Source organism: Cyrtonyx montezumae, unplaced genomic scaffold, assembly GCF_038088225.1.
Source record: "Cyrtonyx montezumae isolate F1298 unplaced genomic scaffold, pur_monq_1.0 scaffold_12, whole genome shotgun sequence".
NCBI classification, from domain to species: Eukaryota; Metazoa; Chordata; class Aves; order Galliformes; family Odontophoridae; genus Cyrtonyx; species Cyrtonyx montezumae.
In genome coordinates this window covers 4,063,483-4,087,558 of record NW_027071848.1, presented here as the reverse complement: position 1 = coordinate 4,087,558, position 24,076 = coordinate 4,063,483, and the positions used below count along the sequence as shown (strand labels likewise).

The 24,076-nt window shown below is 38.4% G+C and overlaps 1 protein-coding gene across 5 annotated transcripts in view; it reads right to left on the bottom strand.

Moving 5' to 3' along the window:
- DLG2 (discs large MAGUK scaffold protein 2) overlaps positions 1 to 24,076 on the bottom strand; it is a 1,006,374-nt gene that overhangs the window by 736,454 nt on the left and 245,844 nt on the right. For 4 of the 5 annotated variants that reach the window (XM_065729947.1, XM_065729948.1, XM_065729949.1 and 1 more), the window contains exon 1: positions 11,980 to 13,969. The exons of the other annotated variant lie outside the window; for it this stretch is intronic. In XM_065729947.1, coding sequence (XP_065586019.1) covers positions 11,980 to 12,099 — 120 coding nt within the window. In that variant the 5' untranslated portion in view covers positions 12,100 to 13,969. Of the gene's footprint in view, positions 1 to 11,979; positions 13,970 to 24,076 lie in introns of those variants that run through there. 5 annotated transcript variants of the gene reach the window in all.

The following is a 24,076-nucleotide window of genomic DNA, read 5'->3' as shown; positions in this document are numbered from 1 at the left end:
ATAGGAAGCAGAAGGGTAAAGGAAAGACAAGCAAAGTTCTGGACAACCATGCATAGCTGTCCCACCATGAAATGAAGAGCATCTCAATCAGCTCATCCATGTAAATCTGCAGATTATGGCCAGGCACCTGTGTGCAGTGCTGAATATCTGCTTCAGTGAGTTGGAAATGATGGTGGCAACATTAGAGTATCTCAAGGCTTGCACAAGGTGGGTCTCATGAAAGCTCACACAGGAACAGAAAGAAAACCATATGCAAGCTTTTCAGGACTTATTGAACCAATACAAGGCTGAAGGTAGATCACATAATTACAGGTGATGAGACTGTGACGTCACTACTATGAGCTAGGGTCAAAACAGCAGTCCGAGGAGTGGTGACATGAGAATTATTCACTGAAGTTCATAATGCATCCCTCAGCAGGTGAAGTGATGTGCAACTTTTTTGGGGATAGGAAATAGGTGATTTATCTGGACATCCTAGAACTGTGACAAACTATCAACTCTGACCACTAGATCATACCACTGACTAAGCTGAAGGTTAGAGCTTTCAGAATCAGGCCAGAGAAGAAGACAATCTTTCTCTTGCAACATGATAACACCAGTTTCCATAGCACTTTGAAGACCACGGAGTACATTGCCAATGTTGGCTGAACTGTTCTACCACAGCAATCATACAGTCTGGATTTGACATCTTCTGACTTCCATCTGTTCAGGCTGTAGAAAGATAGACTGTGTGGGCAACCTTTTCCTAGCAAAAACATTGTCATCACAGCTGTGAAACAGTGGGTTACTTCCACTGGTGCAGAATTTTATGAGCTCAAAATGGAGGTTCTTGCTCATTGCTGGTGAAAATGCACAACTGGCGATGGTAGCTATTTTGAAATGTAGTGTGTTATACCTGAGAATTTGCTCTATCAAATAATGTTCTTGTGCTCTTTGTTGTAGTTTCCATTTAACTGAATAGGAGGCATTACTTTTAGAGTGACCTATGCTTCTAACAAATTTTGTCAAATTATTAATTGTCTTAAACAGTCCCTTACACTAGAATTGCTTGCTTGTTTTACCACTTATAGAGATAAAGCAAATGTATAGTGGAGATTTTGTACAAATATTTATTAATTAATTCTCACAAAATGCCCTCCTCTGGTGTGATGATGTATTATTACATCTATCAGCCCTTTCTGGTGAAACAATGGAAGCACTTCAGGTCTTCTGGGGTCACACCTACACTTGCAGGCCCAAGTTTAATCTTTGTTCTTACGTTTCTAGCCATGTTTACTCCTGAGTTTTTGTGTCCTTTTTGAGATTTATGATACTGTTTATTTGTACAACTGCAGATCTAATTTAGGTTAAGCCATACTTGTTTCTCTGTTATCCAGTTTTACAGATTCACAGAGATCAAACTTGTAGGAAGATGAGCCATAATTTTTTTCAGCTGACATGCAAGTCAGTCTACGTGCTCCTCCATTTTGTTTTCTCTTTTTTGTTTTTTCTCATGACTTGCACTGCAAAAGCCACACTTCCCTCAAAAAGGAGTCAAACCTAAGTGTGTTCTCCTTAATTTGATCTCACATCATTTTAAAGCAGCTAAAATAAAATACAACAATTGAGCATCTTTGAAATAACTGTCTGATATACCAGCTGGGCAAAGAGAGAAACATGCTGCAAACAGCTCAGTTCAATTACTCACTGCTTACTTTTTGAATATTAATTAAGTAATTTAGAAGCAAGAATTGAAACAAAAACAAGGAAAAACAAATCAGATGATCTTATTGTCCCACTAGCTCTTGCTTTTGTCTCATCTCCAGGGCACCTTGGCTGGCCCTTCACAACAGTTTACTCCTCCTCACACTTCAATGTGATCTTTCTGTTACATGTAAAAGGAGAGGAAAGAAAGAGCACCCTGACCAGCATTAGCAATAACATCCTTGCTGCTTTGAAGGATGGGATTAATTTGACCAGATGGAAATGTCTATAACAGGGAGACCTACATCTCAGCTAGTCACCTAAGCTCTCTCTGGTAAGTAGAGAGAAACTGGCACTTTCAGGACAAAATTAATCTAATCTCCATGTAGGTATTTAAACTAGGTCATATGAATCATGTCTCAAAAGAGACAATTCCTCTCTGTTGACACTAAAGGGAGCCTGAAATCACTAGTTACAGATGTTTACATCAGTTATGTCTAAATATAGGCTAGCTGAATGCCACCTGAGTTCTTTAGAGTGCTCTCTTGCTTTAGAGGTAAAATTACTTTTCTTCATTTCCCTGTTACACACGTGATTGGCCTTCATCTACCATGTGATTCACTACTACAAAAGCAAGGTTTCATAAGGAATTGATAACATCTCAAAATCTGAATGGGGCCCTGGGCAGCCTGATCTAGTGAGTGGCACATAACAAAGGGAGTAGAACAGGATGGGCTTCTAGCTCTAGTTCAAGCTGTTCTGTGATTCTATGATGAAGCTCAGGAACGAAAATTGCAAAGCTATGCCTCCAGGGAGGAACAATCTCAAGCAGCTGAACATTCTGGGGAGCACCCAGCTGAAAACAGAACTGCAGAAAAGGACCCGAAGGTCCTGGTGGACCCCAAGATCAACATTATCCAGGAATGTGCCCTTGCTGCTAAGAAGGCTAATGATATTCTTGGTTGTATTAGGCAGAATATTACCAGCAGGTCAAAGAGGTGAACCTTTCACTCAGCACAGTCTTTGTGAGGCCATGTCTGGAGTACTACAATCAGTTATGGGTCCCCAGTGCAAAAAAGACAATACTGCAGAGAATCTAAGGAAAGTCCATAAAAATGATCAAGGAATTGAAGCACGCCTACTCTGAGGAAAGACTGAGAGACTTTTTAGCCTAGAGAAGAGAAGTGTTGTGGGCATTTGACCAATTTATACAAATATCTGAAAGGAAGTTGCAATGAGGACAAAACAAGGCTTTTTTGAATGGTGCCCAGTGACATGAAAAGAGTCAAAAGAGGACCACTGAAACATAGGAGGTTCTGTCTGAATTTCAGAGAGCATTTTGTTATCTCATGGGTGACAGAGCACTACCAGAGATTGCCCAGAGAGGCAGTGGAGTCTCGTCCTTGGAGATCTCCAAAAGCCACCCAGACATGGTCATCATGGTGTGAGTATTCCTGCTGGAGCAGGGATTGGACCAGATGGACCCAGAGGTCTCTTCCAGTGTCAGTCAGTCTGTGATTCGTTCAAAAGAACAAAGGAAGATAAGGATATGAAAGCAATGGTGAGTATTCTGACCACTTCTTAACAAGAATTCAGGTTTGTTTCTTCAGTGGTCTTCTAGAATAAATTAAATAAACTTTCAAAGTCTTCATATTTTCATTTTCCAATGGATCTATGTAATGTGATTTTATTTCTAATAAACATGATGCTTTATATAATGTCTAGTTTCTGAATTGCTTACCATGATCATAGCCATCAGAATCCAAGGATATAAGTAAAGATAAAGGGCTTCACTAAGATGGGCTTCCTCTGTGTTTCAACCACTGAATGTGATCTAATCAAAGAAACCAGCTATTCCACACAAGTTTTCTATTAGTCATAATTTATCTATTTGCTTTTCCATTTTAACTGGGAGACCTGTACTTTGCAAGAAAATCAGCATTTTAAAAGTATTCCTGACTTAAGGTTCAGTCAGAGAGAAATTTCTAAACATTTAAACTCATTCCTTTCAATTTCTGTTATCTTATTTATGGCTATTTTTTCAAAAACACTTAGCATGAAATTGATGATAAAATTTATATTAAGAAAGATCTGAAAGAAAGTCATGTACATAATGATAGGTTAATGGAAAACAGATCCTGTCAAACTAACATGCTATCTTTTTTTAGATGGGATTACAAATTTGGCTGAGAATGGTAACAATGCTAATAAACTTCTGTAAATCATTTGATATGGTGCTGCATGACATTTTATTAAAAATAAAATCAAAATGGCACACATTAAGTGGATTAAAAGTGTCTAACAAAAGAATTCAGAGTGTAATTTCAAACAAGGCTGTTTGTCAGCTGTGTTTTGTGGGCTCCTCAGGACTGGTCCTGGTCTTAGGCGTTTAAATGTTGATCAGTCTGGAAGAATTACTGATCAGATTTAGAAATGACAGAAAAAAAAGTAGCGTGGTAAATGCTGCAAAAAGTCACAACTATGGAGCAATGTATTTTTTTTAACACAGACAGTAATAAAATCCTAAATTTGTGAATAAAGAAAGCAATCCTTCCTCATAGAAACTTTCCAGAGAGGCAGAGTGTGCTGTTAAGCAGATGGAAGCCTTGGTAGATATAGGGCAGAACAGGAATTCCCAGTGCAGCAACAGGGTTGAAGGAGCCAATGTAGCCCTGGACACACATTCAGGTACCTTTATAGGGAGCCAAGATATTCATTACCTCTGCACAGGGCTGCAACTGCTCTGAGGTTGTGTCCAGCTGTGGCATGCACAGATCACAAAGCCTGCCGTGAAACTGGAGAGAGCTCAAAGACAAGTCAGGAGAGGGATGAGAGTGCTGGCAATTGTGCTTTGTAGTGAAAGATGCCAGGAGCACTGTTTATTTATTTAATCAAAGAGATGATTAGGTGATGCTTTCACAGCAGTCTAGAGCGGTTCATGGGAGGAATAAGACTTTGCATTTGAATCCTCAGTCTAGTGGAATAAAATATAGCAAAAAATCTGAGTGACCTGAAAACTGGAAGCTGAGAAGATTCATAGATTCATAGAGAAGTATGACATATGCCATTATGGATTAATTAACCCCTTGAATAACATATGTAACCATTGTGAAAGTTTCTTCCACATCAGAATTTACATAAACAGAAATATTGTTCTTGTAAAATATCTGTCAGTTCTCCACAAATGCATCTTTAAGCAATTCATAATAGGCGTACAGTCTGCACTATCAGACTGGATAATGATTGTTCTGTGTAACTTGAAAACTTGGTCAATTATTCTTGTTTGCAGATGAAAACTGAAGTTTTGAAAGATCTGGAGCAGGCTGAAAATCTTGTGCAAAATTTCAGCAGATATATGTGAAATAACTATCATATTTACCTCATCTGTCCTGGAACTTGGATGAAAATGCTTTTCCGAGTTTCACTTCTACAGTTAATCTTCCTTTCCTAAGGTTTTAATGATCTTCCATGCTATCAAAAGAAGGCAAGCCTTTTTGATTACTTCTCTTCAGAGATTTCAATTTGAAATTTGAGTTTCACCTCTTAGGTGAAGTTGAGACTAAAACAAAAAATGCTTATGCTCGGGTTTCTTCTGTTTGTTTTTGTGAGATTTGCATTTTGTTCTACTTGTCTTTTCAGAAGAACTCTGGAAGCTGTTATCAGGAGAATTTATACCATTTCATGCACTCAGATCTCTCTGGTGACACAAAGGGAAATATCAGCTACCTCTGAGAAAACAGTGATGGCAATGCTTTTAATAATTTTTTTATTATTATTGCTGTGGAGTTTCTGCATTAGTGATTATTTTGGTTTTGGGATATAGGTGGAAGGAAAGCTGCCTGAATGTGCTCCAGAGTTCACTTCTCCAGTGTGCATCCACAACTGAAAACATACCAGTTTTTCTCTTCAACTTAGGCTTCTCTACTTCCAAAAGACATCTCCTTGTCTCTCATTGTCTGTAAGGGTATCATGGAGGGAAGATGGTGAAGGCTTTCCCCCCCCCAAGACAGGGACAATCATGTCACACTTTCCTCCCATTCCAAAAACATGGGGGGCCAGATGTGAACAAAATATCTCAATGTCTCCAAAATACACACATAACCAGTAGTAATAAGAGAGGACACATCTTTGAAGACTTACCCTGGAAAATGCAACATTACATTCAACCACAGAACATTAATAACTTTATCTAATTTAGCATGAGCAAATGGGACAGAATAAAGATAGAAGTTACAAGTGTGTGTAGTTAGGAGACAGCTATGAGACACTGTTGGGCAATCTCTAATTGCTGCTGGCTATTATCAGCTCTACCCATCACTACTTAATGATCTTTTGCATTTCTTCCCATCAGAGTGATAGGATTCATAGAATTTCCCTAGAGAAAGAAAACCTTACTTTTGCCTGAAAGAAAACCTGAGCATTTTGTATGCAGCATTGTATGCATTTTGTATGTCAAGAGTGTTGATCTAATTTCTGCACAAACTCATAAAAAACAAACAGGCACTGGCATATTTAGTACCCAGAGCAATGCCATCAGTAGTGATTTAGGAGTAGAGTATTTCATTTTCCATCACTTTCATATAAACATAAAATTGTCAGATATAGACATGTTATTATAGTGACTTGCATATCTTAAAACTCTAACAAATTTAAATATGTTTACAGTCCTAGATCTTTTCAATTCTCCTCCAGCAAAAAGGCCAATTATATATCTCTGATAAGAGTAGCACATCAGATAAGCTCTAATGAGCCCACATTAGAATGGGAGATATAAAACAGAACTCAAATATTTTTGTTGGTATTTTTGAATGAAGAACACCCAGCTCCTGTATATTCTGGACAATATTTTTGTGGCTAACCCTCCTACCTTTAGGTACGTACCCTATATCCCCATAGTATATCATTCATATTTGCTTTAGTGTTCATAAAGAATTTGGCCTTAGTTAGAATTAACTTCTTATACTGTGCTCGGCATCTTAGCATCTCTCTATCAATTCACTCATTTATGATGACCTTTAAGATAATATTATTCTAGCATAAAGGTTAGGTATAGTTCCACTCTATCTAGAAAACCAGAGCTGCTGCTCTCTTGTTAATTTATTCTAATTATTGCTTTCATTCATTACTTGATATGACCACGTGTCGTAAATCAACATTTCAAGCTGAGCAGTGTTAAAGTACATACTTAGGTATTATAAATGCTTGCACTTGCAAATCTGGGCAAGTTTGATTTCAGAAGTGGGAAACCAATCTTAAGGATTCAAATGATGTATTTCTTATTCAGAAAGAACTGTATTTGAATGATATGACACTTGATTCAGATTACCTATTTACCAAAACTTCTATTAGCTTCTCTGGTGTGATTGCAAAAACTGGGTTAGAAAGTAGAACTTTATTTTTCTGCCTTTAAGAGTGGGCAGTAACAGTGTATTTTAATTACAGCTAAAGTAAACTACCAAAAGAAATAAATGCTGTGGTGTCATTACTGTGGTAATTTTGAGAGAGTTCTCTTCATAGAAGCATGAACAAGAGATATGTAACTCTTTTCTTTAATGAGTTCTCTCTTCCCTAAAATTCTGCCTTTATTTAACAAAAGAATTACAGCAATGAAAAGTTTTTAGCTCTCAAGGTCAGATTCCACAACTGTTGAGCAAATCCCTTATAAAGACTTGCTTATTTTATAGTCTAGGCAAATATTTTATCATCAGATAAGAATATATATTACAGAAATTTAGCCTGATACTCACAACATATATGTTACTATCCTTTGCTATATCTCCAAGCCAAATAAGGTAGAAATTCCACATCAGATTTGTTTGCATTCTAGTACTAACCTAAATTTCATCTTGGTGTCCAGTACTGGAGGAACTGTGCTTTGTCCTGCCACCTGGTTTGTAGTTAGGACTGTTCAGGGTACACTGGGCCAGATTATGTCATACTTCATCAGAAGTACAGAAAGGAATAACTCAAATAAAAACTTCAGAGTAGAACAGTTTAAGAGTCTATTCTTACTTAAAATAGGAAAAGTGATAAAACAAGCTTTTTATTTACTCCCTTTAAAATCTTGTATCAAATTCATTAATGTGACTTCTGAACTGTTTCTTGCTTAATAGAGTGATGCTAGAGGATGGTGTGTGCTGGAAGAGTTGAAGAAGAAAAATATGCGTAAGAAACAGGCACTATGCCTGAAACTCTGAGAGAGTTAAGAGTCCAAGCCCCTTTGATTTATCTATAAATGCCAGAATTTATCCTCCATTTGCAAATATAAGACTAAAGAAGAACATGTTGTGGCAATACAGTCTCAAGTTTGAAACATTCAGAAACTCTTTTCCTTTGGAAGACCAAAGCAATTCTTGATACAGGTGGTGAGGTATGTGATCTACACAACTTAGTTATGTAGCTATATCATTAAAGTGTACCAGGAGAGGGGGAGAGTTACAGCTAGGTGTAGAAATGTGGACAGAAGCTGGTAGCTCAGTTGGCTTTTGTGATGTTTTACAGCTTTTGGCAGTGAAATGCTCTGCTATTTATTACTGCAGTTCTTCAGCCTTTATTACTTAATCCACAGGATAACATTGCAACTGGAAACCCCTCGGTTAAGATAATAACTTACATTTTTGAAATGTGGGTGGAACAAGAGAACAGAAAAAGCTAAAGTGATTAAAGGATGGCAGTTTCCAGCATTCTCCATGGACTTAAGCTATGCTCTGTTCCACAACAGGTCCTCAGCATCACCTGAGATCCTCCAAAAAGTGACAATTTCGGGGTCAGAATTTCAGTCATCAATCATACCATGGTTACTGTTTGACCAAGGCTAGCATGATCTTCTACCTGAAGCACGGGAGATAAAAGGGAGTGTGTGTGAAACACTTCTGTCACCATCACTGAGTCCCAAAGTCCACAGCCAGAACAAAGAAAGGCACTTGGTTAACCCAGAGTTCAGGCAGGAGCTCAGTTCCGTAAGGTGCCTCAAACTCCCACTGAACTAAAGCTGAACCTCCTGAGAGACCTCTGATACCTCAGAAAGGGTATTAAGTTCTGATAGCCTCAAAGCTCTCTTCTGACTTTTGCTAAGAATAAGGTGCTTCTAGGTGAGAAAATCCAGTGCTCACACCACAGTACCAACAAAAGACATCAACTCTGCTTCCCAGGCTCCCAGAAGAAGCAGCTGAGCCTCCCATAAGACCCTCAATCTGTCAGCAAGAAATAGCAGCCCAGATCCACTATAAAATGTGAGAACTACACATACAGTTCACCAGGGGAAGAGGAAGGAAACTGCAAACTTCAAGAAAAACAAGACCCTTCTCCATAAAGGTTTTTTGACTTTGTCTCGGGTTGTGCAACCTAAACATTTGCGATGTCTCTCGTATTTTTACAAGAAATGCTGCTAATATGGAGGGAATTTGAAACACTTATCTAAGCCAGGAACAGACAGTTTTTTTAATATATAAATACAGAAAGTATTTTTCAATACACAGTGGACACAAGCACAACTATGGACATCTGGCACTGGGCAGCCCCCTGCCATAGCCACACTGAAAATGCAGCAACACATATAGCAACCACAGAGAGGGGGAGAGTAATTTTTCAGGCAAGCTGCACATTTATACAAGAGCACTTTTGATCTAGGAGGCACTGCTTTTAGATTTTAATTCACTGATTTCTGTGCTCATTTGTGCTGTCTTCCACTGAGGTACAAAACCATGCGTATATGAGAGCCAGATAGAGACCAGTTAAAAAGGCAGTGATTTCATAGTGTTGCGTCTTGTAAACAGGCAGTTCACATAGGTAGGTACACGTTCATGGTCTGTACTAGTCTCCAATTAACTGTAAACATAGAATTTGATTCAGAATGCATGGAGTAGAGCTCTTTTTACAAGTCTGCATATGTCAACCAAGTTCATATGGGCAATCAAGAAGCAAGAGTCCTACCTTGAACTTGAAAAATCTGCCTTCTCTAAAGCCATAAACTGCAGCTGCCATCAGAAACAGACCCAATCGCTTTTCTTTTTCACTTTCCAGGGCAAGCAAATCTATTTCCTGCTACAGCCTGTACTTAAAGTTTAATTCTATCTTATGACTTAAAGACTAAAATATTTGAGAACCACTGAGATTTTTCCACCCGTTTAAAAGGGGAAAAAATAAAACTAGAAACAGATGTTTTATAATGTATTTCATTTATTTTGGCCACCCATAAAGCTGTGGCTTATGTTAATGCCAACTAAGTTAAAAGCAACAGAGTTCTGCAATGCATTTTAGAATGACCAGGCATGGGAAGCACCTTCCAATGAACTTCTTTTTAGTAAGTAATTTTTCATGTCAGAAAACAAGTATAGGAATTCCTGAAGACATCAGTGACACTACCATGTTTGGGGAATTCCTCCAGGGATGTACAACGCTTTTCTATGTTGTTATACCCCAATGCATAGCCTGGAAAGCAGATGACCAATGTATACATAAGAAACAGATGGGTTAGATAAAATTTGAACAACTGAGAACAATGTCCTTAGAACAACTCACGTAAATAACAGTCAGGATGTTTATGCTTTGTCTCAAACAATTATTCCAGAGACATTTAACTGTGAAAGTCCCAACAGATGAAAGATATCTTTTTGAAACAATCATCAGACTTGGGCTAGCATAAACCTTTCACTTTTTTCAGTGTTTATGAATGGAAGCAAAAACATTTCAGGAGTGAAACCCATGAGACTCCTCACAGTTGCTGTGGTACTTACTGATAAAGGTATCTTATGGAACTTCAAGTAAAAATAGTCATGTTGAAATTTCTCCTGTACCTATTCTTATTTAAACTGACAAATCTGTGCCCAACAACAGACCCACTTTAGCAGAACACCTTCAACGCAGTTCTGCAGGCTGGGGGACAGAGGGAACAATGAAGAATGGTTGGTCTCCAAATATTTCTTTATTGACAACTTGCTGCAAAGAACACTGGGCTTTTAATGTAGGTATGATTTACCAATCTGTCTAAGGCATTATAGGGAAAGCATAAGGACAATTGCTGTATCTTAAGACAAAAGATCATTAAAAGTTTTAACTAATTTTTTTTGCTTGCTACTCTAATATTCAAAGAAAATATTTTTCACCTTACTCCTCAGAAGAGACAAAAAAAAATGAACTACAAAAGTTAATTAGAAGGTAATAAAATATGAAAGCTTAGCAATTCAGTACAGCAACCAGCAGCACAGACTTTGACCACATCCACAGAAGCAGATTCTTAGAATGTGAGCTTCTAATACAAAATATATTTTTAATTAAATAGCAATACAACTATTTCAAGCTAATAAACAAACATGACTTTTATTATTATCAAACCAAGTGCAAATACAGAAAACGTACTTTAATGCAGGGGCAACCTAAAAGCAGTTTAAAAGCAAAATATTCTTAACAAATATTTTTCCAGGTAAAGCAGTTAATCCATCATTTGACAAACTCATTTGAACTTGAAAAAGCCAGACAGCTGAAAGTAGCTCCCCAATATGTTGACTGAGGACTGTAATTCATCTAAATTATGCAACTGGATTCCCACAGCTGGCCCACAGCTTGGCTTAGAGCTCAATTCAATGCCAATCCTGTCTGCTAATATTGTCCTACTCGCAGAGAAGGTAATACATCCAGCAACTTATATTGAAGTTCTGACACTAATTAACAGAGCAAGCAAATGCTGACATGAGTGACAAACACTGGTTAATAGTTATTGAGAGACCAGTGCTGCCAGCTGGCATTTTTCTGTAACACTTTGCAGTAATAATCTCTTGTTTATTTCTTAGAACACTGCTTATAATTTGCTTGTATGCATTTTGTTTTCAGTTAGAAACAAATCGGGACACAAAGGCAAAACCAGGCACAGCAGCGAGACCCCGATTCCCAGGCAAGCAATCAACAAGAAAGCATGCAAGCAGCATCACCTGGGGGATGCACGGGGACCACAGTATAGGAATTCTTATCCTATATAAAGCTATGTAGCTTTGCACAAACAGCCTTTGGCTTCTTGTCTCTGGCCTACCTGGACAGTAGCAAAACATGTTTATAAGATATACAAGCCTAGAACCTGAGCAGCAAGCAGTTAAAAACTGAAGGTCACTATGCTGCAAAATTAAAACATGCTTCTATGCTTTAGCAATACAGACAACGATAAAACAAAGCCTCCACAACCACCTGTAATAATATGCTTGTTCAGCCAGCAATTCCAAAGTACTCAGCAACACAAGGTAGACATTTTCTGCAGCTGGTTTTACATGTACATTCCTGCCAAATTGTTGTCTCGTCTCCTCTTACCTTCACATTAGTCCGGAGTGCACAGTAACATGCAAAAAACATTGCAGTAAACAAGGAGCATATGGACCAGTATTCAGCGTCTCTGCTCTGCACAAACGGTACACACACGATCCCGAGCATGTGCTACTAAGGAGCATCCGTTCCCTCTGTCAGTTTGAAAATGCATTGATCTCTGTTTTTCTGACTACAAAAAGACATGTCTTGAAGGCACTGAGTGAAAGCTACATAGCTCTCCGTCGACTATATATAGCAAGATGCCCAGTAATTTCAATTAGCAGAGAATTCAGCAGCTGAAACTTGGACCTCAGTTGCTTTTCCTTCCAGCATTTTAAATTCAGGGGGGAAAAAGGAGGGGGAACTCACCCAGAGGGGAAAGGTGAGGAATTAGAATGTAAGCAGCAAGTTACTTATATTTCCCCCTGGCTTTGATGTCTTCTTTTCAATATTTTACAAACGTTATACACGGGAAATGAAGAAAGGTTTCTCTGCCAATTCTCAAATTTACTGTAGATTCTGCACTGTTTCTGCCTGGTCTTGTTAAAGATGCAGCATCCCTTTTAAGAAAGACAACGTCATCAATCATGACAGATTCAACATGTTCTACTTACAAATACCGTCTCTGATTAAGGACAATGGCTGGCTGCCTTATTAACGTTTCCTCAAATGCAAGTTCAGTCCCCTGTGCTAATCTATTTTTAAATAAAAAGTCCCACCTACTCCTTCACTCTCATTTAATAAAAATGCAGCGGACTACTTCTGAAGATCCTGAAACGCATTGTGCTCTTAGCTGAGACTCTGGACATCGGTTTCAAACCACTGCCTTGCTTTCCGGGATTAGAAACACAGCGGAAAAATTAAAATCAAAGCAGAAAAATCCTGGAGATGGCTGTGCCCTCACATTTGTAACTGCATATTCTGAATTTAAAATGCTGAGATATCTTCCAGAAGGAGGGAACTCAGAACCTAGCCAGAAGGCAAAGCTTTAATTCACATGCACAAAAATAAGATCAAACCTCTTCTCTTACTCCTGTCAGCTGCTGGGATGCTGCACGTTAACTGATTGTTTACTGGAATGCAGGGACTCAACTCTTTGTTTACAGCACTGGGAACCACCAATATTCATACTGAATTATGAAGCAGCCTTCAGGAATAAAATCCAAGAAGAGCTTCTGCTTTCTTTTTTTTTTTTTTCTTTTTTTCACCGCAGCAGATACTGTGGGAGGCAGAGAGTGGAAAAGGCTTTGCTACCTCCTTCTCCATCAGCACAGAGCAATTTGTGTAGGATAAGCGTAACTTAATAGAAATATCTGCAGTGACTTTTAGGATTTCTTTAAATAATCCTTTACGTAAACCCCCTGGAACCCTGCAGAAATACTGAAGTCCTATCAAAGTCGGTGGGTATCTTTTGTGGGCAACAAGGTGAAGAAGCTTAAACAGAAGGATGTGCACTGAGAGAAGAAAAGCAGGGGGAGGGGAGAGACGGCAGGGTTTTTTCCAACATCTTCCTAAAGACAAGCTCTCAGAAACTGTCGTCAACTCCAAGCGAATTGCTATTTTTAGCCTGACATTGTTTGTGCCTTTTTTTAGGAATGAAAAAAGCAGTCGTGTTTAGAGCTAGATACTGCTCTATGATGTATTCTAAGTCAGCTACTTAATTTGATCCTCAGCTCCATCTGTCATACAAATTAAGTAATTAGCAATCACAACTGTCTTTGGCACAAGCAATGACTTCCAGAACAAAAGAGACAAACCCTCTTCTTAAATCTAATTCTGCATCTTCTATTAGCAATTAAACTGGGGTCTATATGCCATAGTTCAAAAAACTGGGATATCCCAAAGTTATGAGAGTTCATAATCCACCCAATGAGCAATATATTGCTCAGCAAAGTCATGAAAGAATTAATTGATGGGTTTTTCTGACAGACTTCAAGTGAAGAGAAAAAGATCAGGATGTATTATGCTGAACAGCACATAAATTATTAAAATATAGCATCTAAGTCATTGGAAAAAAAAATATCACAGATCTTGGGGAATTGTGATCCACTGGAGAAATGCAATTCAAAAAGCAAAGATGAATAGATGCACAGTCCCAAACAGCAAGGCAAGGCTCAGGCAAACATGTGGCAGCATATGAAAATCAAATTCAAGTCTCCTTTCTGCCAAAGGAATTATACAAGGTTTCAGTCAGCAAAATAACTTTCTACCTCTTGATTCTAAAAAGTTGATGTTTTTGTATTTAGGCAAACAAACCCAGTGTGAGGAAAATGGGGATCTGACAAAGAAAAAGTAGAGCTGTGTAACTATATGACTCCCAAGCGATAACCTGCATAAAGGACCTCAGATACATTTAGGAAAACAAGAGTTAATGCAGTCCCAGAGTCTTCACTCAGGATAATCTCACATGACTCCTAACTGTCTGGGAGGAAAAGTTATCTAGGAAATTACAGAGCCTGGCCCTTGTGACACTGTACCAGTGAAAAGGGAAGACTCCCAGCCATGCCTCCTATAATAACCGTGGGGCATTTGAGAATTTGATGGAAAATTGAAACCTCAGTACAAGCCAGCAAGGCATTACTTTGATAGCAGACCAACTTAACACATTTAACGGGGGCTACTTCAGGTAATCTACACAAGCAGAGCCCTGCAGGATTTGTTCACCCCTGCCAAAACATTGAGTATTGAAGCAGTCCAATGTTTAAAGGCAGCGTTCTCATCAAGGAATGAACAGTATTTTATTATGACTACTAGCAGGTCAAAAGCATTGCGTATTGGTGATATTTGCCGCCTTTAACACGCTGGAGTTAACAATGAGATAGGAAAAACCTTGTCTGAGCCTGCCAGACATGCCAGAAATAGCAGAGCATTTCAGGTGCTCAGGGCCTCTTTGAACTGGAGACCACAGGAAAGAACCCTATGAATGAAAGAGGTTACTGCATTAAAAAGAAAATATAGGTCAGGCATGAAAACACTAGCGAGACAGTAGTCCAAAAGTGCCACACTACAGACCCTCTTTAAAAAGAAAGAACTCATGACCTCAATATTCTTAGATGACAGAAACTGCTGGAGCCTTTATCTTGAGTTATTAGATTTCACCTTACTTTATGCTCCTCTGCCAAAGGATGGCAAAACTAAACACTTGCAAGGGAATCCTGGTTGTCTGTGGGGCTTCAAAGAGAGGAGAAGGCCTGTGTTGTCCTGTTGGGTCTTGATCGCAGGAGGACATGAAGGCAAGTGAGGAGGGGACAGGCCTATGGCTGCAATTTATCAGTAGCAGAGTGAAACAGCACTATCACTGCCCAAAAAAGTGTGATAGGATTTAGTAGTAGTAGTAATAGCAGCAGTAGTACTAGCTGTAGTACTACTAGTAGTAGAGATGGCATGTTGCCATTATATGCTGATGCTGTGGCCAAGGATCCCCATTGTGCTACAGTGTTATTCAAGGACGAAGACAGTACGTGGAAAATGTCACAGAAAAACAAACTGTACTGGAGAGTAATATTTTCATCTTTGGCAGTCTAATCATTTTTGAGGTTGTTCCCAGGCATCGTGGAAACAGGGATATTTTAAAGGAGAAGAACAATAGAGCAGTACACTAAAAACATGCTGAAGAAAGTGATGCTCTCCAGTGTCTGCACCACAGTGCGAAGTGCTTTACTACACTTAAGCAAAACATCTGTTGGTAAACATTACAAAATGCTTTTGAAAATCATCCTGCAATAAGAAAGATCTTGTGACTGCACTCCACTATCCATGGGAAAAGTAGAGATGAGCTAGAAAAAAGACAGAAAAATAAAGTGTAAGAAGTGAGAAGGGTATATTACTCTCTGAATGGAGAGAGGAAGAGGGAGAAATGACAGTCCTGTTCTTCTTTTGTCAGCCATGGGTACATTTCTCTCTCTTTGCAGTGATGCTGGTGCAGCCATGGCAGCATGGCTACAGTCATGCTCCATCACACCCTGGCTTTTCACACTCAGTTATACCACCCATACAGGACTCTAGCCCTGTATTGATCAAATGCATTGATTTCAGCACATTAACTTTAAACCGGAAGGATTTTACTCCTTTCCCCATTTCTAAGATTTTAAATTGTCATGAAAATGCGATTTTACACAGCTACAGGAAGTTCATTACACTGAAAATCTCCATGTCTTGAGACTGGGATAGTGAAGAAAGCACTGATACAGATCACAGGTCCTGGGTGCTGTAGAGTCAGTGGTTTAAAATGGAAAAATACAGCTGACTCCTAAAGAGTGGATTGAGTCTGTGGGGCACCTGGAAATACCTAAAGAAACGAGACTCTGGATAAAAAGCTACAACTTGCAAGAACATTTCCTTAGGGTTTCCTTTATAAATGCAACAGTAAATCTAGTGAAATGTAACAGACACAGAACTAAATCAGCAATTTGAGCTTAGTAAATCTTCAGACTTTCAGAAAGAGAAACGAAAGAGGCTGAAGAGGTTATTTGCAAATTCTCCTTGCCAGTATTGTAAACATCTCTCTGGCACCCTGGCATTCTGAAAGAAAAGTTGCTGAGTCAAATTTTCTTCTTCACTTCCAGGCCAGTAAACAGCAAAGTCCTTCCCCTGGGCTCATTTAACTGGTTTCCCCGAAAATGTTCTGTTTCTTTTTTCCTGCAAAATCTTGCTAATACAACTCTCTAATTCCTGAGCATTTAATACTTTTCTTCTTAATGTTCTAGCCTTCTGCTTTCTGTCCTATGGTTGCACAGAAGAAGATTTTGATGTGAAATGTGGAATAACATAAAAGAAAATGTTCCTTCTTGATATTAAATATATATATATATATTATAATAATCAAAGCCATTGTAGTTACTATTTCAAAATAGAACTATGAAACTATTTGTAATAAGCAAATTTGAAGAAAGTACATGGCCAAATGATAAGTAAAAACTGATTGTGACTTCTTTGTGTCTTTCTCAGTAAGCGTCTCTTCATTGTTCCCAGTGACCCTAAAACCAAAGACTGCAAAATAAAAACAAAACAAACAAACAAAACAAAACAAAACAAAAAAACAGGTTCAGAAGGAAGGAACTGGAAAGTTTCATAAAACATCTTGGGTTACTCAAAGTCCCAGGGACAGTGCTGAGCTCTGCTCTCTGTGACAGCAATAGGGCTCGAGGGAATAGCATGGAGCTACATCCAGGGAAGGTAGGGGTGAGGGAAAGGCTCTTTAACAGAAGGAGGTGGGCATGGAACAGGCTGCCCAGGAGAGTGGGCACAGCCCTGAGCTGCAGGAGTGCAATCAGCATTTGGACAGTGCTCTCAGACATAGGGTTTGGATTTGGAGTGGTCCTGTGTGGATTCAGAGGTTAGACTCAGTGATCCTTGTGGGTCCCTACAAACTTGGGACATTCTATGATTTTTCCTCTTTTGTGCCTATAACCTGTGGATCAGGTTTATCCAGTGCCTCATCTTACCAGCTGATGGAGAAGACCTGACCCCGTAACTGAGGATCTGCAGTTGAATTTCCTGTACTTTGTTCAAATTGATGACTAACACATCTCCACAGAACCTAGACTGTTCTTGGCAAATGTCTGTATAACCCATCCTTCAAAAACTCACATCAAGGAAGGACAATCACGTAATCACAGAGTTGCAGGGGTTGGAAGGGACCTCAAGAGATTGAGTCCAACCCCCTGCTAAAGCAGGTACCCTACAAAAGGCTGCACAGGCAGGTGTTCAGCCACATCTTGAATATCTCCATAGAAGGAGACTCCACAACCTCTCTGGGTAACCTTTTCCAGTGTTGTCACCTTTACCATATAGAAGTTCTTCCACATGTTAGTACAGAACATCATATGTTCAAGTTTTAGGTCATTACTTTTTGTCCTATTGCTACACACCACCAAGAAGAGCCTGGCCTTATCCATTTGCCTCTCTCTTCACTTTAGATATTTATAAACATTTATGAAGAATGGTTCACTCTCAGTCTTCTTTTCCCAAGGCTGAACATATCCAGGTTACTCAGCCTTACATTATACAAGAGATACTTCAGGCCCTTTATTATTGTTGTGGCTCTCTGCTGGACTCCTTTTAGGAGATCCCTGTCTTTTTTTGAACTGGGGAGCACAGAACTGGAAACAGTAGTCTAAATGTGGCCGCAACAGGGCAGAATAGAAGGGGAAGATCACCTTCCTCAGCCTGCTGACCAAGCTCTTTTTAATTCACCCCAGGATACCGTTGAACTTCTAGGACATAAGGGCACACCAATGGCTCATGGCTAACCTGTTGTCCACCTGAACCAGCAGGTCCTTCTCTGCAGAGCTCGCCTCCAGCAGGTCATCCCCTAACCTGTACTGATACATGCAGTTATTCCTCCCCAGATGCAAGACCCTCTTCTTAATCTTTTTGACCCTCATCAGGTTTTTCCCTGCCCAACTCTCCAGTCTGTCCAGCTCTTGTTCACAGGTAGAACAGCCTTCTGGTGTGCCAGCCCATCCTCCCTTCTTTGTATCATAAGCAAACCTGCAGAGGCTGGACTCCATCCCCTTAATCCAGGTCATTGATAAGGATGTTGAACAACATCCAACCCAGCACTGACCCCTGGGGAACACTACTAGTTACAGGCCTCCAACCAGACTCTGCTGCTGATGACAACCTTTGAGCTCTGCCAGTCAGCTAATTCTCAATCCACCTGACAGTCCATTCATCTATCCCACATTTTCTAAGCGTCATATACTTGCTTTAAATGGCCTTTTATTCTTGTTATGCAAATATTTCCTTGAAAATCAACAGGAAAGCACTGCCTTTTTTCCAATTGAGATCAATTTAGACAAAAATTGACTGCTCTGTCTTGAATATTTTTTTATATTTCCAGCTACTGAGAGGTCTCATGAAGACCAGTGAAAGGATAGGAAAGATATGAAGCCCTGAGGTCTACAGCTGTAAAGTACAGCAAGAGGAAATATATATTAAACCTTGTCGTCTAGGTATTTTTTCTTTTTAAACTTTCTCCTTTCTAGAGTAAGACTGTCACCTTGATTGCACTGTATGTAGATGGATTCCCACTTATTCTATATGGTATAGAAATTCACAAGTATATAGGAATATGCATGTCTGAAAAGTGAAAGAGTGTGAGACAGGATACCAAGAGCAAAATAGGAAAGGGAAACTCTTCACTGCTACTTCCTACAGAAATTAATCTACATGGTGGATGGCTTTTACAACTGATATACAATGCTAAGAATGTCTGTGTGGATAGAGGTAAAGACAAGGTGAAATGCTAAGATGATTAGAGGCCTATGTTTTTTTTTCCCCTTACAAAAATGTATATATATAATGATTGTTTGGAAAACTTAGGGAAAATGAAAGTTGGGGAAAATTATGTTTCTCTTCTCATTATTTGCTATCATCCTCCCAATTATGAATTAACATTTTACTTTTATAATTTATGAACTGTAATTTATGAACTAAGCTAATTCATTTAAGCATAAAATGCACATTTCCATGGTAACAGCATGAATGAAGGAGGAACGAATCTCCAAAGTTCAACAGCATTTATTGCAGTTCTTAAAAATAAACCTCCAACAGTTTTTGTCCAGGAAATCATTGTATGAAAAAATAAGTAAATAAAGTTCAGTAAATTTCCATAACAACAACTTCATTTTATACTGTACTTGATAAAGACCTGCATTTGTCAAAACACCTAAGATTTTGTTTTCTGTATTGTTATTTTAGTGGAGGAAACTGTTGGAAGGAAACCTATTGTAAGATTGAAAAATATGATATAAAATTTTGTAATACTGCAAGTAACCTATGTTTTCATGAAAACATACTTTTAGACTTTATCGGTATAGCCAGTATTTTCATTACACATCATAGTAACAGACTTCACAATACCTGGAGAGTGCAATGATGGTTACAGCTTTCATATACACTAGCCATGCTGTAAGTATTCCTATTCATTGATTTGACAGCAGTTATTAGCTAAATATATAAATAAACCACAGCTAAAATTCTGATCAAAGAGATAAATGCCTTATTTTGAAAATGTGTTTAAACAGTTCTTGTTTTCTATTTTTTAACAATTTTAAATCAAGATTCAAGATTCTATAGTTTCTGAAAAAGTAGCCTTAGAAATCAAAAGCAAAATATTGGGCTCAATAAACAATAAATATGTAATGCAGTTGTTCTAATAATGTAACTTTTGGGGATGCTGGTAGATGAAAGACTCACCATGAGCTGGTAGTGTGTGCTTGCAGCCCAAAAGGTCGAATTTATGCTGGGTTGCATCAAGAAAAGTGTGACTGGAAAGTCAAGGGAGGTGATTCTGGCCCTCTACTCTGCTCTCATGAGACCCCACCTGAAGTACTGCATCCAGTTCTGAAGTCCTCGACACAAGAAGGACACGGAGCTCTAGGAGCTGGTCCAAAGGAGGACCAGGAAGATGATCAGAGCGCTGCAGCATTTCCCCTATGGGGACAGGCTGAGAGAGCTGGAGCTTTTCAGTTTGGAGATGAGAAGGCTCTGGGGGACCTTACAGTAGCCTTTCAGTACCTGAAGGGGGCCTAAAAGAAAGCTGGGGAGGGACATTTTAAAAGGGCAGATAGTGACAGGATGAGGGGAAATGGCTTTAAGCTGGAAGAGGGTAGATTTGGACTAGATATTAGGAAGAAATTCATTATTGTGACACTGTTACAAGTTGCCCAGAGAGGTTGTGAATGCCCCCTCCCTAGAAGCATTCAAGGCCAGGCTGTATTGGGGCTGTGAGCAACCTGGTCTAGTGGGAGGTGTCTCTGCCTATAGCAGGGAGGTTGGAAATGAACCTATGAACCTATGAAATAGATGATCTTAAAGGTACCTTCCAACACAAACTGTTCTATGATTCTATGACTATAACTAATCTAATACTTATCTTACTTCAAAAGAGAAAATAATATGTAAAATAAGTATATTATATGAAGAAAGTTATTATTTCCTTATGAAGAAGGAAAAAAATCTTAGTGGAGAGAATTCATTTAGAGATGCAGACTAATTCTGTCGGTGTAATTATATGCATATAGAGCTAATTAGAGTTTTTACAAATACAAATTGTCAATTCCTATGGAATTCAAGAAAAGCATGCTTGAATCAGGTATCCATATTACCTATGAATCACATAATGTTATAAAAATGTCTGTCAGCAACTTGTCTCTATGAAAGTCAATGATGTATGCTGTATATGTATCTCAGCTGGGAGCTGAACACACTCTGCCAACCTAGATACTTCAAAATTTTTTCCTCTGGAATTATCTAAATCTTAAAAATTATCCCCAGACTAAGACTTAAAAATTTATCTTAGTAGGAACAATAGCATCAGCAAACAAACTCCCATGACTGACTTTTCTTTTAGAGTTTTACTAATGATTCCATTTCTTATCTCTGCTCCTCTTTTTGGCATCAAATCAAAATATGTTCAGCTGTATTTCTCTTCCACTTGTCCATACAGAGCTGTTTCACTTTTTAAATAGAAATTAAAGAAAATTCTCAAGGCATGTGTCTTTCTCAAAAACAGCACAGTTTAGTTCTGTCTTCAGTTCAGCTTTTCTGTTCATTACTCTTCTATCACTGCTGATGCCTGTAAATTACACTTCCATTAAGTATGGCATCCAGGAACTCCAGAGCCTTGAAAAAAAGATTCCCTTCTCCACCACCTTTGGACATTTGTAAACTTGTACTACTCTGCTATAGCTGTCTTACAGCAAATGTGATGCAATTTTATTTATCCCCCACTAAGTATTCAGAATGAGTTTTAAAACTCAGGCAGCGCTAAAAATGGTATATATACATGCATAAAAACTGAGATATATACATACATACTTACATATACATACATGTAAATTTGCATAAAGCAATCAACTTTTTGGAACCATTAAGAGGTTAATTTTCACAAGTATAATGAAAAGAGCACTGCTTGTGGTTATTCTTTCCCTCTCCTTCTGCTGCATTCTCCCATTCCTCCTACACACCAATTGCAATATTATTTCTAAATTACTAAAATAAGGTGAAAGACATCCTCTTCCCTAGTGACATGAAGCAAGATTTCTAAAACAAAATTACTCTTGAGCTGCAAGTAATACATCATCTAGATCATGCCCACCCAATCAGACAATGTTTTTGTAACTACTGTTAATTTTGAGCAACTCAGTCACTGTATCTGGAAACTGATGCTCAGCAGTTAGTTTCCAACCCGTGGAATCACTGAAAAACAGCTTTTTTATTTTCATGCTGTAGTAACACACAACAGGTACTGACCAAACCACTATTGCCACAGTTTTGTTGCTCTGTGTTCAAAGAAACACATTACAGCAAATGCCTTAGACAAAGAACAATTACTGTCTTCTGGACACCAAATTCTTTGATGACTTGAGTTGCAGAGAATTTAGCATTGAAAGCCAAAATTTGACAATGCCCACGGACATGACCATCAACATCCACAAAGAAAAATTCTGACTATACAAACAATTCTATGTAGAACGTTAATATATATACTAGTTTCATGCTATAAAACAAATATAAATGAACAACACCAAACTAAAGGATTTAATCACCAAAATGAGTCAAGTAAGCCAAAATCATAGTATCATAGAATCACAGAATGGTTTGGGTTGGAGGGGACCTTTAAGGGAAGGGACCTAATTCCAACCCCCTGCTATAGGCAGGGACACCTCCCACTAGATGAGGTTACTCAAAGCTCCATCCAGCCTGGCCTTGACCGTCCCCACAGAGAGAGCATTCACAACCTCTCTGGGCAAACCTGTAAAATGTTTCACTTCAAATTTTTATCACCAAAAATTTTAGCTCAACCCACAAAACATTTTCAACAAGCTACATTACTGAAATAAGAAAAAAGAAAAAACAAAATAAATAAACGTTTGCACTGATATTAGCTAAGCAAGACAATTATTTCCAAGTACTTAAAGAATTTTTTGCACTGATATTATTTATCTGAATCTATTATTTCCAAGTAGTCAATTTCCTTTTAAAATACCAACCCTTAGAAATTTCTTCTAGTGATGTCTTCTTCTCACTTCAGTATTCCTTTGAGTCACATGAAGAGAAGAACAGACAAATTTGGAGAATGTATTCAGTTGAAATAGCTTACAAAATGCAAATTACTGCTATAATCTGATGATATTTCACAAGCTAACTGACTTTAGTTCTGTTTCTCTTTAACCATTTATAGAAGCTAGAAGCTCTGTCAATCTCTGTGGATATGGGGCTGTCTATAAACATTTAGTTAATACATGTATATGCAAAATTATTCTCTCAGAGTAGTACACAGGGTCAATATCTCTTTTACATGGAGGACAAGACTGAATGAGACATGCATGCTGACAGCAGAATATCAATTGACTAGAGCCATATTTATCTAAGAGGAAAATTTTCTGTTCCCTTAATACTTAAGCTAACCAGTTTTACAAATTACACTCCCCTTGACCCAAGGAACTTTTAGCATGCCTCATTTTGCACATTAACCAAAAGTAACATCAAATCTCTCAGGAAAACAAAGACAGAGTCTACTGCCAATCATAGTAGAAGCAATCTTTTAAACTCCAGAAGTGTCATAAAGATCTACATTCCTATAAAATATGAGAATTTGGACAAAATAATATATAAAATTGAAATAAAACATGCGTTAAATTTTTACTCTACTGAAAGCAATATCCTTTTACTAATTTCAATTAACTTTATTCATTCTCTTTGTGGTACAAAGTGAGTGAATATTAATACACATGCTTCAATATTGAGATTATGTGTAAACCACGCTTATGGCTTTAAGTTGCACCAGAGGAGATTCAGGTTAGATATTAGGAAAAGCCTCTTCTGAGAAAGAGTGGTGAGGCATTGGCATAGGCTGCCCAGGGAGGTGGTACAGACACTGTTCCTGGTCAAGAACCATGGATATGTGGCACTGAGAGATATGGTTTTGTGGTCATGGTGGACATGATTCTATCATTCCGTGACTGCAAAAATACTGCAAAAATTATGGAAAGCATATAAATCAGAAGTAATTTCTCAGAAAGTCAGGGAGTTTGGTCCTGGCTCCAATTATATATTGTGTTGGTCTCTAGTGAAAGTATATTTGAAGGGCAGG